The sequence below is a fragment of the Protopterus annectens genome, chromosome 2.part2 (genome assembly GCF_019279795.1).
Source record: "Protopterus annectens isolate FY-2018-M chromosome 2.part2, PAN1.0, whole genome shotgun sequence".
NCBI classification, from domain to species: Eukaryota; Metazoa; Chordata; order Ceratodontiformes; family Protopteridae; genus Protopterus; species Protopterus annectens.
Window position 1 is genome coordinate 383695701 of NC_056730.1, and position 14798 is coordinate 383710498.

The window sequence follows — 14798 nt, forward strand, 5'->3', positions numbered from 1 at the left end:
CTTTAGAAAAATTCATACTAGCACAAATCCTGTTATTCTAGCAACTTTCTCATACTAGCACAAATCCTGTTATTCTAGCAACTTTCTAAGTTCACGAGAGCATTATTTAATATCTGTCCCTGTTTATTTTAGGCTTTGTTCATATTTCTTGCACTAACAGGTAGGTAGGGGTGTGTGTGTGAATGAAACACCCTAGTTAGGGGTAGCAGGTGGTTAGTAATTTACTCAAGCTCAAAACCTGCACCTTAGTTACAGAACACAAAAGCATGAATCCTCTACCCCAACTACCATGCTGCATTTTTCAAAGAACTGACTTTCAGGTTCATTTTCAATTCAAGGAACCGAGTTTGAGTGAATCTATATTATATAACTGAAGAGGCATTACAGCGAATGCCTCTTCATCGACACTAAAAGAGCGAACCGTGAATTACGAGAATGGCCGTAGCTTGGCTGGGGAGGGGGGTAGCAGTTTGAGAGCTGTGAGTACAAATTTGAAAATCCTAGCTACACCCCTGTCTCAGACCCATTTAAAAATTACTTGTCAAGTAAGTCATACAAACTTTACTACTGATAATATATACGAGGTGCTTTGTCTTAAGACAGTGTGGTAAATGGACAATGACTAAAAGCAACCAAAACTAAATACGCTTCACAAGGAATAGCTTAACAGATGCACTACGAACACCAGCTTTCCAGGAATTCACCACACTAGCAATAACTGCATCATAGCTACAAATATTTTACATTCACGTGTATGTTGTTTTCCAGGACTGTTTGGAAATTACCATTTCCAGTGGCACTACATCTTTCCTGCTGTCGCCACTCACTATCTCTCTCTGAAATGTCAAGATCACAGTTGCTGTACACTGTTAAAAAGATCCAGCCACATTATTAACTTGTACTAGCAATAGCTAAGCAGACTCTCTCTCTTCCTCTTCAAAAGGGGAAATTCTAACTTGTAAAGTTATCTTTTTTATACCACAATTGGCAGCATGCTAAGGTTTTAAACACCGAATAATGAAATTCTTTTACTTAAGGAAATTAGACGATACAGTTTCACAATTAAATATCCAAACAAGCACATTCTTGCACACAGAAATGGAAAATAAAAAGCTTTGAACAGATAGATGGCACACGCAAAACACCATCTCACAAGAAGTTTGTTTCTGCTAGTATCACTACCTAAATTTGGCTTTCATGGCTATTTAATAATCACAGAAAATTCACAGGCAAAATGCAGGTACATCAGTTCACTGACTGCGCAGCAGGTCATCTCTTTTCTCACCCGCAGTCCACTGATCACTCTACAAGGAAAATCCAGAATGATGGACTCTGCTACGCTGATTAAAAAAATAAACACACACATATATACAGATATAGATATATATAAATATACATATATCTTTGTGTGTGTGCATGTGCCTATACATTACTGTTGATTCTCAGCTAGAGCGTCTATTGTGGGGAGACATGCGTGAATGGGCGTACCTTCGTTGAAGGTTGTGCGTCAGGGCTGGCAACTCGGCACGTAAAAATCTACTGCCAATCATTAGCGGACCGGAGTTCCACTGTGGCGACCCCTAACCAGGAAAAGCGAAACGGCACAGCCCTAATTCAAATCTTTTTTTCCCGTTACACGTAAAGAAATCTTAACCCTTCACTTCCTGCTGGGTTACAATTTTAAAACTAAATAATATCCACCAAAGAACATTACTTAAATAATCAGAAATCCTAACTCCAAATAAGGTAATCAAGCTTTTGTCAGAAAGGAGTAGTCTCAAGAGCACAAAACTCTGCCTCGTCTTTGATATACAGAATATATATGTCTGTGTGTGTGTGTGTGTGTGTGTGTGTGTGTGTGTGTGTGTGTGTGTGTGTGTGTGTGTGTGTGTGTGTGTGTTGGGGGGGGGGGTTCATCCCTCTACTGCATTTCTAAAGTAAAAACATTTTTACGGCACTTCACATTTCACATCTTTGGCTGCATCTTTATACACACAAAAAAATGGCTGCAGGATTTGTACATCTTTTCAGGTTTTAGGCTTTTGCTGTACTTTTAACCGCAGATTTTATACAGCTTCATCACAACATAGTGCAAGGAGTTAATTAATGTTGGTACATCCAAAACATAATGCTATTCAGGCTTAAATAATTTTTCCTCAACAAAGAAAGTTGCATATGGACCCCCCCCCAACTGTAATATTCCCTTCATTAGGTTCACAGTCTACTGAAAAGTAAATGTTTGTGAAAAACTAAAACACGCCTCCACGGACTGCTAAAAAACTCTTCCAAGTAAAACTGAATAAAACTTTAATCAACTTTTCAAGTTAAAAACAAAAGAAGTTGTAGCAATGCCCTTAATTCAAGCACAATAAGCACACTCGGCTAAGTGCTTCCCTATAGTATCGGGCTCGATAGAGCTAAAAATAAATGAATGAAAACCAATCGTATAACTGAATCAAGTCCAATGCCTTTTTACAGCAGAGATACTTTCAGCCAATCACTAAGTGAATACAGACCACACCTCCACTTTAAACAGCTTTGCTACAAAAGCATATTAACTTCAAACAGTCTTAATAGCACTGACATGAATGCTTGTCAAAACCACATTTACAAGACTGTGATAGAAGATCATTTCATAAACAATACAAATTTCATAAGGCTCCAGGTTATAAATAAAGATAGCTTCCATAGGGGATGTGCGCGTGCCAGATCACAAGCACCTTACTTACAATGGCCCCTATTGCTATTCCATTATTACATTATGCTCCTGTAAATGGCAATGGCATGCATACATCAAATAGAAGGACATGTGTCATTCAAAATCTGCTGACAAAAATCACTGACTGTTGTACTGGTATCAAGCTTACAGTACAGATGTTTGTGAGGGACAAAAATAGCTTTTTGTGTTTTTATAACAAACCAAACAGTAGGTATCTCGAAGCACTTCCCTTTTCTCAGATGTTGAAAGTTCCTTTCTCTAAAATAAGAGCTTTAATGGCGTACGCACAGCAAGAACTTAAGATCACTTCATGGAAATATGTCTTCCTTTCTATATTGGTTTAAGTGGTACCACTGCATTCAGACTTCGAGGACGGTCTGCTCTGGGATTAATAATCCAATTGACCTCACAAATCACATTCCGATTGCTTATGTCTCCACCTCTGGTACCCTCAAAGACACTGTCAGTAGCTTTAAAGAAAAAAAGAATGTGAAGGATACTAAACGACATGGTTAGCCAAAGAATTCTTATTATCTTTGTGTTGAATATCTCTATGATGACAATGCACTCTCTCCTTAAGCTGTTGGTTAGTTTTGCCTACATAATACACTGGGCATTTGGAACAAGTAGCTAAGTAGACAATATGCTTGCTGTTGCAAGTGGCACTACAAGAGAAACAATATTCCTTGCCCGAAACTGGATGCTTAAAAGAGTTGTTAGTGACCATCACGGGGCAGGCTTTACACCAAGTTCCTTTTCTGTTGATTCGACTCTTTTTAGGAAAACAATCCTTTGCACATAACAGCCTTTTTAAGTTTTTCTTGTTCTTGAAAATAAAGTTTGATCTCTCGCCCACTATTTCTTTCAATATTTCATCTTGTGTTAATACTGGCCAGAACTTTTTAATAATGTTGCAAACATGTTTTGAATCATTACTATAAGTTAACATCAGACCAAGTGTTTTATCCTCTCTAAAGCTGTCATTATGCTGCCCCTGTTCTATCATGTTGGAAAAATATGGTTGTCCTTTTCCTTTTCTTAAATTCACTGTTTCTCCTGATTTCAGGGTGACGTCTTTGGCTGCATACCTTCTCTCTGTTAGATGGCATTCAAGTTTGACCTTTTCACATTCATAGTCCACATCTGTAGTGCAGAATCTGAAGATACGTGTAGCTTGATTCTTCATTATATTTTTAAAGATATGTCCGGGATGCATACTACCTCTGTGTATGTAATGGTTCCTCCATGTTTCTTTCCTATGGATTGTGGTCTCTATACCTGATGTCTGATCCAGCTCTATCTTCACATCTAAAAAAAATCAACAGTTTCATTGGAGCTGTTAACTGTAAATTTAAGAAAATCAGTAGAGTGATTCAAGTAGTCTGTAATGACACCAACTGTGAATCATTACCTTTCCACAGGATAAAAACATCATCCACAAAAATCCATAAAATATTAAGTGTCCATTCCATGGATTTTTATTTGTGAGTACATGCTCTTGCTCCCATCGTGCTAGTACAAGGTTGGAGGAGCTGTTCGCACAGAGGGTCCCACTGGCTTGCCCCCAGCGTTGCCAAAAATAGTCCTTCCCATAGATGAAAACACTGTTCTCTAAAATGAGCTCCAACCAACAGTTTGTTGTTGTTGTTTGTGTCTTTCGGCTTTTCCCAGTTAGGGCTCACCACAGCAGAACTCCAGTCCGCTAATGATTGGTAGTGGATTTTTATGTACCTGGTTACCAGCACTGACGCCCAACCTTCAACGAAGGCATGCCCCATTCACGTATGCCTCCACACAGAAGACGCTCTAGCTGAGAATCGAACTGGACAACGTCTTGCTATGAGGCAACAATGCTACCGCAGCACCACCACCGCAGTGAGCTTCAATCAACAGTGCACATATTAAATCGATATTGGCATTCAGGTTCCTTAGAGTCACAATATTTCTGATGGCTTCAATCCCATATGTATTGAGAATAACTGTGAAAAGGCTGGTGGTATCCACTGTGACCAATAGTATCTCAGAGTAATCTTCAATGCTATTAGTTAAGGAATGTAATGTTCACAGAAAGCTGCCTGTGTCCTTCAGTACCGTGGTGGCTTGTGGCAAGAGTTTCATTAGTTGTTCTTCAGGACACATAGATAGAGGTTCAGTAATCCACCCCCTCCCTGCTACAATGGAGCAAAGGGGTGGGTTTTGTCTATCCTTATGAATCTTGGGCAGGCCACTTATGGTCGGTGTAATAGGATTAGTGACCTCAAAGAAGTCATAAACTTCCCTAGTTAACTGGCCATTCATCAGCAACTCAAAAAGATTATCCTTAACTCCTGAGACCATTTTGTTTATATCATTCATGCTAATCTGTGTATAAGTGCATGTGTCTGTTAACAATTCTTTAATTTGATCTTGACACCATGAGGAGTTCATTAACACAATGGCTCCTCCCTTACCTGTTGGTTTAATCACCATGTCATTTTGGCTTCTCAAGTCATTTAAAGCCTGTCTTTCTGATGCTAAGTTGTGGAAGAGCCTGATCATTTCCTTGCCTCAGGCTTCCAATTTCATTTTCACAAAGTCGTATGATAAGATCAACAGCTGGATGGTTAAACTGGTACAAAATTACTGGGTCTTTTGTATATTTTATGTCTTTGTTTTTGTCCTTTCCCAAAGTACTTTTTAGGGTAACATTCCTCCCAAAGTACCCAACATCCAGTGCAAACTCACTTAAGTTGTAGGACAAAGATGGTATGAATGTTAGACCTTTATTCAATAATTGCAGTTGTTCTCTATTCAATTCCATCTGTGATAAATTCACCACTAACGTATTGTAACTTAGTTCATTAATTTCTTCCTTTTCCTTTCTTGACTCACGGACCTGGAATTTCTGTACCAATTCTGTTTGAGAAAAAAACAGTAAATTAGGGATAATAGGTTGATGGATGGCTCCCTCTTTTTGTCTAGTTCCTATAACTGAAGTGGTTTTAGCAGATTCTCTTTACTGTTGGACTCTATTGCCTGGTGTTTGTTTTTTTCTACACTTGAAGAGGTAGAGGGAATATTTAACGTTTCATCAATGCAGTTGCTATTTTGCACAACTATTAATTGTGATTCCGCCACCGTTTCTTTGGCAACTGATTGATTTGTCTTTACTTTGTTCACAGACTGTTTAGCTGCAGAATTTATTTGTTCCTTTCTTGGCCATTCATATATTTGACCCTGTTTAAAATCTTGTACATCCCCTCGACAGCTTGTGGATCTTTTGTTCCTTCAATTTACTGTCATAAACATTCAAGTTAAATTTCAAGTTTTCCTATTTGCACAGGCTGCTGTCTGAGAGATCCATCTGTTCTAGTTCTGCTTGCTTAGCTTTAATATGTCTAGCTATGCTATCCTCTTCTGGTTTAAAATATTCAATGAGCAGCTTTATACACTTAAAGCTGGTCTCCAAACTGATGGCTTGCCATTTTGCCAACAATTCTGGATAGCAATTACCATAGCTACTCATACATTTAACTCTCATTCCCCTCGAAATCACCTTACAATGCGTACTTACCTCAAGGTGAAACTGTTGCCATTGCAGTCTCTTTAAATGGTATGCTGCATGCTCTACATCTTTAAATATACGCTCAAAATGCTCATTACCCAAAATCTCATTACAGACAGGTGTGTCTAGGTTAAAATTCAAGCCCAAGAGGGGGTTGGCGTTCTCACCTCAAATTTCTGCAGTGTTTCTGCTCTTTAAAAAGTCCAAAGGAACTCTCCCTTCATTCATAGTCTCCATTGTAGCATTAAATTCAGTCATGTGCAATCAAAGAATCAAAGCAACAAGAAACTAGACCAAAAAGAACTTTTCTTTGATTGTCAAAGGTGGTTACAAAAAAGCAAAATGTCTGTGAAAAAGTGAAACATACCTCCACGGACTGCTAAAAAAACTATTCCAAGTAAAACAGAATAAAACTTTAAGCAACTTTTCAGGTTAAAAACAAAAGAAGTTGCAGCAATGCCCTTAATTCAATTACGATAAGCGCTTTCCTCAGATTGTATAGTATTGGGCTCTATAGGGCTAAAAATAAATGAACGAAAACCAATCATATGACTGAATCACGGCCAATGTCTTTTTACAAGAGAGATAGCTTCAGCCAATCACAAAGTGAATACAGACCACACCTCCACTTTAAACGGCTTCGTTGCAAAAGCATATTAACTTCAAACAGTGCTACCATGCAAAGGGACAAAAACTGTTTTGCAAAAGTTTGAGGGAAGTGAGTTGAATGTCAACCCCCCCCCCCCCCCGCACAGACAGAGACACACACACACACACACACACACACACACACACACACACACACACACAAAACAACTGCCACCACCACCGGAAAAAAGATCAGGAATACACAATGGCAAAAAAAATCACACTTACATTTCGACATATATCAGAGGAAAGACAAAGTGTACTCTGTTTTAATTCAGTAAGGGACTGTTGTAATTAAACTGCTTAATGACTTTCTTTCAAGTAGCTGAAAAATGTAGCATGCCATGAAGGTACTGTAATGGCTGTAATTCTTATCCTGATGTATTTCTCTTGCTTTTAATTAATTTCTTTGAATTATTAATGAATGCCTTAGAATTATCAGATGATCAACATGACCGCAGTATAAGCCATTCGTAGATAAAAAATGAACCGTGTTACTTGGGATCTCCGTTAACATGATGTCAGGGTTTTTCAAGACTTGCTTTTGTTGAATGTCTTGGATTTATTAATTAATTTCTTGCATTATCACTGGTTCAACATGACAGTATATAATCCGTTTGTAGTTACTTACGGGACTAGAATTTTCAGGTCCACAGTATGGGCTTGCTGATCACAATGAATATTCATGTGGATGAGAAACAGAAAAAAGGTTTATTCATGAATGTTATGTGACATCAGTGTGATCCTGGGTGTTAGGCGGGGTTTGAACAGGCCTTGCTACTGTGCATCTGGTGGGTTAATACACTTCAACAAAGCTGTTACCAGTTTACATTACATCCTTTTTATTTTAAAGAAAAATCACATAAGACTTGTGCTCTGATAATTTTTCAGTTGTCAAATAGGCGGAAGGACCTACATATGAAGTCTAATTTCAGACAAGACCTGGTATTACAAACAAAATTACAATATGTGAGCTACTACAAAATTACTTGCATCACAAAAATGCCCACAATGCCATGGCTTCAAAAAATCAACAGAAACATTTGAAGCAAAAACCTCTTCACATGTTATTTTTCAGGAATTGCAAGTGCCATAGGAGCACTATTTCACTGAAGGCAGGCTGAAAGTTGTACTATCGTTAACAATCTTGCAAGACACAAAATAGAAATGAAGAGGAATGCAACTGCAACGTCTTTGCAGAGAAGGACAGCATGTCTGCAAACAGGGAAAGAAATACAGCTGAAAGTCAGAGGTTTAGAGATTACAGTAAAAGGATGGAGTTGGGAATATTTTGAGGCAATGAGCCTGTCACATTAGAAAAAAGTGGAACAATGATGCTTACGGAGGGATGAAAGAGAAATGAAAGTGCACAATCTCTGTTAAAGAAATGCGATGAGAGACAACAGAAAAAGTGAGGAGGATGTCGGTACAGGGAGGGCATACCCAATGTTGTTTTTAAGTCAAAAGACTAAACACAAATTGAATGAAATCAAAATGATCACAGGCAATTTAAATGGCTGGTTTTTATCAAGGGGGATGGTTTGCACTCCACCCAATTCCATTTAGTCCTCATTTTCCCTACGAGAAAAATAGCTTCTTCTTCAGAAGACCTGTGTCTAGGGCTTTGATATAATTTTTTTAGCTTTGTTACACCTGGCACTTTGTTTATACACATCAGTATCATGTCACCCTTCCAAAAAAGATGACAAACTAAGTATAAATCTTTAGTTGCTGTCTGTCACATATCAAGCTAACTATATTCACGACAAAGAATAACATTATGAAATAAGTAAAACAATCAATTTATCAACTAAAAAAAAGAAATGTTTGAAATCATTTTTGTACTTGACAACAGGGATCAATATCATAGGCCATTTAGTTATACTAATACCATTACGCAAGTGTTTACTCTCAGGTCTAGTGATACGTCAATATACGAGGTACATGTAAATTTATTAGGCAGTTTAGTGAAAGTGGAGGCCAATGGAATAAACTCATACTTTATGCTTGCAATTCCCCAGCAGCATTAGGTCAACTGAAGAGCCATGATTTTTATAAAGGGATGCAGTAAGAAACTCAGAAAAAAAAGTTTGGTATGCCTTTCTAAATGTCTAAATGTATACCATTTCTATTTCAGGTTTCACAGCAAACTATAAACATGTAAACTGGGCGTTAAAATATTTTAAAATACATTTATTATGGAAATTGTCAGGTCTGACGCAAAAGGAAAAGCAATAACCTGCTGCGCTAGTACAAGGAATAAATCACAAATTACATAATGCTAACAAGAAAAATGAAACTGCACAATCTCTGTTTTTATTTTGTCAACAAATGCTTTCCTCCTTTGCTAGAAGTAAAAAAGAAAAAAAAAAGAACTCACCCTGAATACTTTGTTAGCAGTTACGACTGGACCATTGTCATTTACTGGCATAACAGTTATGAAACCTTCCTGAGGCAGACTCTGCTTCCCCAGCTCTGTATCATTCACAATGATAGTGAAGTTATCATATAGTGTCTCACTGTCGTCATGAACATAATAGATTAATTCCTGCTCAACCTGTAAAAAATCAAAATCATATTTGAACAATCTTGACCATAAAATGGAAAAGTTAATTATACATTGGCAAAATAAGTATTAAACTGAAACTGTTATTTAGCAGTGCTTTAACAACTTTTGGACAATGTCTAAATTTGTACACTTCATCAATATAATAAAGTTTAGCCAGAATAACAACAACTTTTCCTTATTGCTGGGTTTCATTTTACAATGTGGTTGCCATTATTTTAAGCTGTGAATGGGGTCACTGATGAACCCCATTTAGAAAAAGATATTTGCTGATGAATATTTTTTTCTACACAAGAAGAGCAGAAGGTGATTACGGTGGGCTGCCATTATGGGCATACATTTAGTGAAAAAACCTGGGATTAAGCTGAAACTGAATGAAAAAGTCTGCAATTGTTGATAGACTCCTACTTAGAAATGTTAATTACTTCTTTGACACCTTGGCAAACATTATGTGGCAGTAAGCTTCTTGGAAACTGAAATAGTGCATTCAGTTTCCTTTGGACAAACACAGAAATATCTACTGCACCATGACTATATGAAAGGTTTGCTTTGGAATAAATTACTTTAGGCCACTGAGATCCAGTACTTGCTTGACAGCCTATGCTTTCTTTGGCACTAATGAGAACCTGCAACAAAATCTAAACCCCTTCTCAACTGCCAGGACCTCCTGGATGACCCTTTGTTTTGTAAAAGGCTACTGACTTCCTTCCTTGCCTCATATTTCTGACATGGTGTGATATCAGGCAAGGACTGGGCGAGACTCGAAAGGGAATATATAACCTCTGGATATTAAATGGCCTGTGACACGTTTTCTTGATGATGACGCTCCATAATGATGGATTAAGGGACAAAACCACCTGGCACCTACAAGTTAGAAAGATGCTGCCGGATGTATCCAGCAGACAGCTACAAACTACTGCACTGTTCTGTGCCTTACACATCTGCCACATGGTTATATACACTGCACAAATGGTGGGTTCCATGTGCAACATAATATTATTCTGCCATGCTCCGACAATTTATACTTTCTCCTAAATTTGCCTTAAAGACTGTTGTTATGAATTCTGAAATGAGGCATTGTTTGCAGCTATAACTGTGACAGTGTGCAGATATATCATCATCACCCTTGCACATCTTTTGGAAAAGACTGGGTGATACATCTAGGGCAGCACCCAGCTCCAGCAAAAACTGTTTTGGAATCTGGCAAGTGTACTTATCTGCTGTTTTCAATGTACAAACAAAACAGTCCAACTGCCCACTTCATGTCAGTTTTTTTTTTTTTTGCACTAGCTGAAATATGTTCCTTTTGAGAGAAAGGGTCTCCTATAATACAGACAAAATCTCCAATTTATACATTGTTAAAATACCTCTCATACCTCCCTTCTTCACAGTAATGCTGACATTTTCTGTCCAACCAGTTCTTCGTGTCCCTGCCTAAGTAGCTGACAGACACACACTTTGAGATAAGAGTAACATACAACCACAAAGACACTCCTGGGGAAAGCTGGCACAGGTTCTCCAGCTGTTCCCCTTTTCTGCCCAGTTTAAAAGGTAGTACCAGCTGCCACCACCCACTAATATTACCCTTAAAATGGTGTCCAATTATTACTGTGCAATATTATTATCCAAATGGTAAGTGTGACCTAACAGTCAAGACTTATTTGGAGTGACTTGGTACAGCGCCACTATATACATGCAATGTACTCTTAGAGCTTCAATTAACTCGACACAAAACAGCTACAATTGAAAGGTTTAAAAATATTTAATAATAATAAATAAAAACACAAGACAATACTTCTTACTACACAATGCTATTCAAGAGTTCAGAGATCACAGAGAAATACTTAAAATAATACCGTAGAAAAGTTCTAACATCACAGAAAAACACTTAGTTTAATCTTCCTAATTCCTAGCTATTTCTAAGAGAAAACACAGTTCTAAATAACTTACATATAGCAACAAGCAGTACTGGTGATGCTGGATGTTCAAAAGACAAAATGCTCTGAGCTCTCCGATTCTCTCTCTTTAATTGATAACACAGAGCTGCTTCACATGACATCATTCTTCACACTTCTCTGGTGTTCCCAGGCTAACAGAAACTACATTTACATTCTTTACACTTGGTCAGAAACCAGAGCAATAAAGGGCATTTATACATGCAAATTCTAGCCATTAACTCTGGTCTTAACACAATAGACAGGATGCCTTCCGCTAGACATATCGGCTCTGAATTTTGACATCAAAGACCATAATAAAATGCTTCACTTAGCTTTCTTACAGCAAAGTGCACTGTTGTTACATTTTTGAGTTCAATATCCAATGCAGTCTTTTCACATTTGAAAGAACAAGCCTGTGGTTTACACTAATATTTACAAATGACAAAATTACCTATAAAATTCTATCTGGCTAAGCTGGCAGCCTTCACCTATCTTCACCCCCCCCCCCCCCCGGAGACCTCAAGCTAATTTTTCAAGTGACCCTTGAGAAATGCTGCATGAGAGGGTTAGGTCTCTCTGAGTATACCTTACCCCATTCCTGTCATGACAGCCCATCTGCATTGGCATTGCTAATCCTACTGCGGTGCTGCACTGATGCATCACTTGCTTACAACCCTAGGCTCCATCTTAGCAACTTGGCATTTTGCTGGCTGGCACTGTTCTTCCTTGTCAGGTCTGTGAGTAGAGCAGCTATAGTACTATAAGTGGGGATGAACTTTCTGCAGTACCCTGCTGTCCCTAACAGTCCCCTCACCTGCTTTTTGGTAACAGGTGCAGGCCATGCCTGAATGGCTTCACTTTGCCTGGTTCTGGCCTGATCTTACCACTCTCCCCACTCTATGTCCCAGGTAGGAGACCTCTGCCATACCCACCTGACATCTGCTCGGCTTAATGGTCAACCCTGCCCTCTGTAGACTGCCCAGCACCTCCCTGACATGTTGAAGGTGCTCTTGCCAGGAATGGCTGTAGATGGCAATATCATCTAGGTAAGCAAGGGCAAACCCTCCTACTCCTGCTAGGATATGATCTACCAGCCACTGGAAAGTTGCTGGGGCAATTTTCATTCCAAAGGGCATCTTTGTGAACTCATACAAGCCAAAAAAATTCACAAAGGCTGACCTGTCTCTAGCATTGGGAGTCAAGGGCACCTGCCAGTAACCCTTGGTAAGATCAATGGTTGTAATATACTTCCACCCAGCTACTCTAGGGCCTCATCTGTCCTAGGCATAGGATAAGCATCTGACTCTGTATGTCTATTTAATTTCCTGTAGTCCACACAGAACCTGATATTGCCATCCTTCTTTGGCACCAGCAACACTGGGGAGGCCCAGGGACTGTTGGACTCTTGAATCAACCCTAGTTCCAACATCTCCTGTATCTCCTCCCTCAGAGTCTGTTTGACTCTCTCAAGCACCCTATAAGGGGACTGCCTAATATGCTGTTGGGGTCCTGTATCCACCTGGTGCTGCACCAGGTGGATGCACCCTGGTTTCCCAGTGAACATGTACCCAAACCCCTGTAACACTGCTTGGATTTCTCAAACTTGGGTAGGAGATAGCTGGTGGGACATTACTACCCCTTCCACTGAGGTGTCAGTCCGAGCCTCACTGAGGAGATCACTCACCAGATCCCTCAGACTCCTCCTGCAATCCACTGCAAATGCTAAGCACAAGGGCCTCCCTATCATGGTAAGGTTTCATCATGTTAACGTGATACAATATGTGCCCCTGCCTCCTACCTAGCAGTTCCACCATGTAGTTAACATCACTTACCTTTCTTATCACCTTGTAGGGTCCCTCCCAAGCTGCTTGCAGCTTCTTGTGTCTGACAGGAATGAGAACCATTACCTGCTGCCCTACAGCGTATTCTCTAGTTTGAGCATTCCTCTCATACCGCACCTTTTTCTGTTGTTGGGCTTCTGCCAAGTTCTCCTGGGCCAAGCCCATGAGTTCCCTGAGCCATGTCCTAAGGTTTAGGACATAAGCCACAACAGACTCCTTGCGAGGTTCACACTCACCTTCCCACTCATCACAAATTAAATCTAGAGGTTGCCTCACCCTATGTCCATTCAGCAACTCAAAGGGTGAAACACCTATGGATTCCTGGGGAACCTCTTTGTAAGCAAACAACAGATGGGGCAAATATTTGTCCCACTCCCTCTTAAACTGGTCTGCAAATGCCCGTAGCATGGACTTGATCGTAGAGTTTAAGTTCTCAACCAGACCATTTGTCTGGGGATGGTAGGGGTGGTCTTCATGTGCTTCACCCCACAGTACTTCCACAGACAAGCCAGCAGGTCTGACATGAAATTGGCACCTCTGTCAAGTCAGTATTTCTTTTGAGAAACCTACCCTGCTGAAAATCTCTAACAAAGCACTTGGCACCTTTTCTGCCTCAATGGAGGACAGAGCCACTGCCTCAGGGTATCGTGTAGCATAGTCTACTACCACTAGGATATACTTTTTCCCTGTGGAACTTGGGGTACTCAGAGGCCCCACAATATCCATAAGTACCCTCTGAAATAGCTCCTCAATCACAGGCAAAGCCATCAAAGGAGCTCTAACCTTGTCTCCTGCCTTGCTTACCTTTTGGCACTGCTCACAGGTCCTGCAATACCCTGTTACATCTCTGGAAATTCAAGGCCAACAGAAGTCCTGCATAATACATCTCTCTGTAGGTTTTATGCCCATATGACCTACAAAGGGAATATCATGGGCTATGGCTAGAAGCACCAGATGGTAGGGTCTAGGCACAACCAACTGCTCTACCCTCTCACCTTCTAGCCCTCTGTCAGGGATCCACTCTCTATATACATTAACCCTTTGTCCCAGTACAAAAATTCCCCCTTCCCTTGAGAATCAGGTGCCTCACTAGCTACCTGCCTCAGACCTTGTAATGTAGGGTCTGAGAGCTGAGCCTGTCTCAACTCTCTCTTTGTAACCTTTCCCAGTTCCACTTCCACAGGAGGTCTGGCATCCTCTGACAGTGGTGCCTCACTGTCAGCCTGGGTACTACTACTCACCTCTACCTTTGCAGTCACTCTGTCCAAGGGAACATCAGTACCCACAAGCAGCTATGGCTCACCTTCAGTCTCATTGCTACGAGTAGCTCCCTCCCTGAAGTAACCACCTCACCAGTCCTGACTGCGTGTAACTGCATAAGCACATGGTACAGCCTCATCCAACTCCTTCCATATCAGGACATCTGCAGGATGGTAGTTCAGTACCCTGATTGTCTCAAGTCAACCAACTATTGGCATTTTGTCTTCCCCACTTACTGGCTCTCTCACCTTTTGTTCCCCACCTTGCCTCTATGGACATCTGT

The 14798-nt window shown here is 40.0% G+C and overlaps 1 protein-coding gene across 1 annotated transcript in view; it reads right to left on the reverse strand.

Annotated features, from left to right (window-relative positions):
* The window catches only part of LOC122795939 (chondroitin sulfate proteoglycan 4-like), a 923439-nt gene that overhangs the window by 685856 nt on the left and 222785 nt on the right, over positions 1-14798 (reverse strand). The window contains exon 5 of the mRNA XM_044064421.1: positions 9292-9468. Within this exon, the coding sequence (XP_043920356.1) occupies positions 9292-9468 (177 nt within the window). The remainder of the gene's footprint in view (positions 1-9291; positions 9469-14798) is intronic.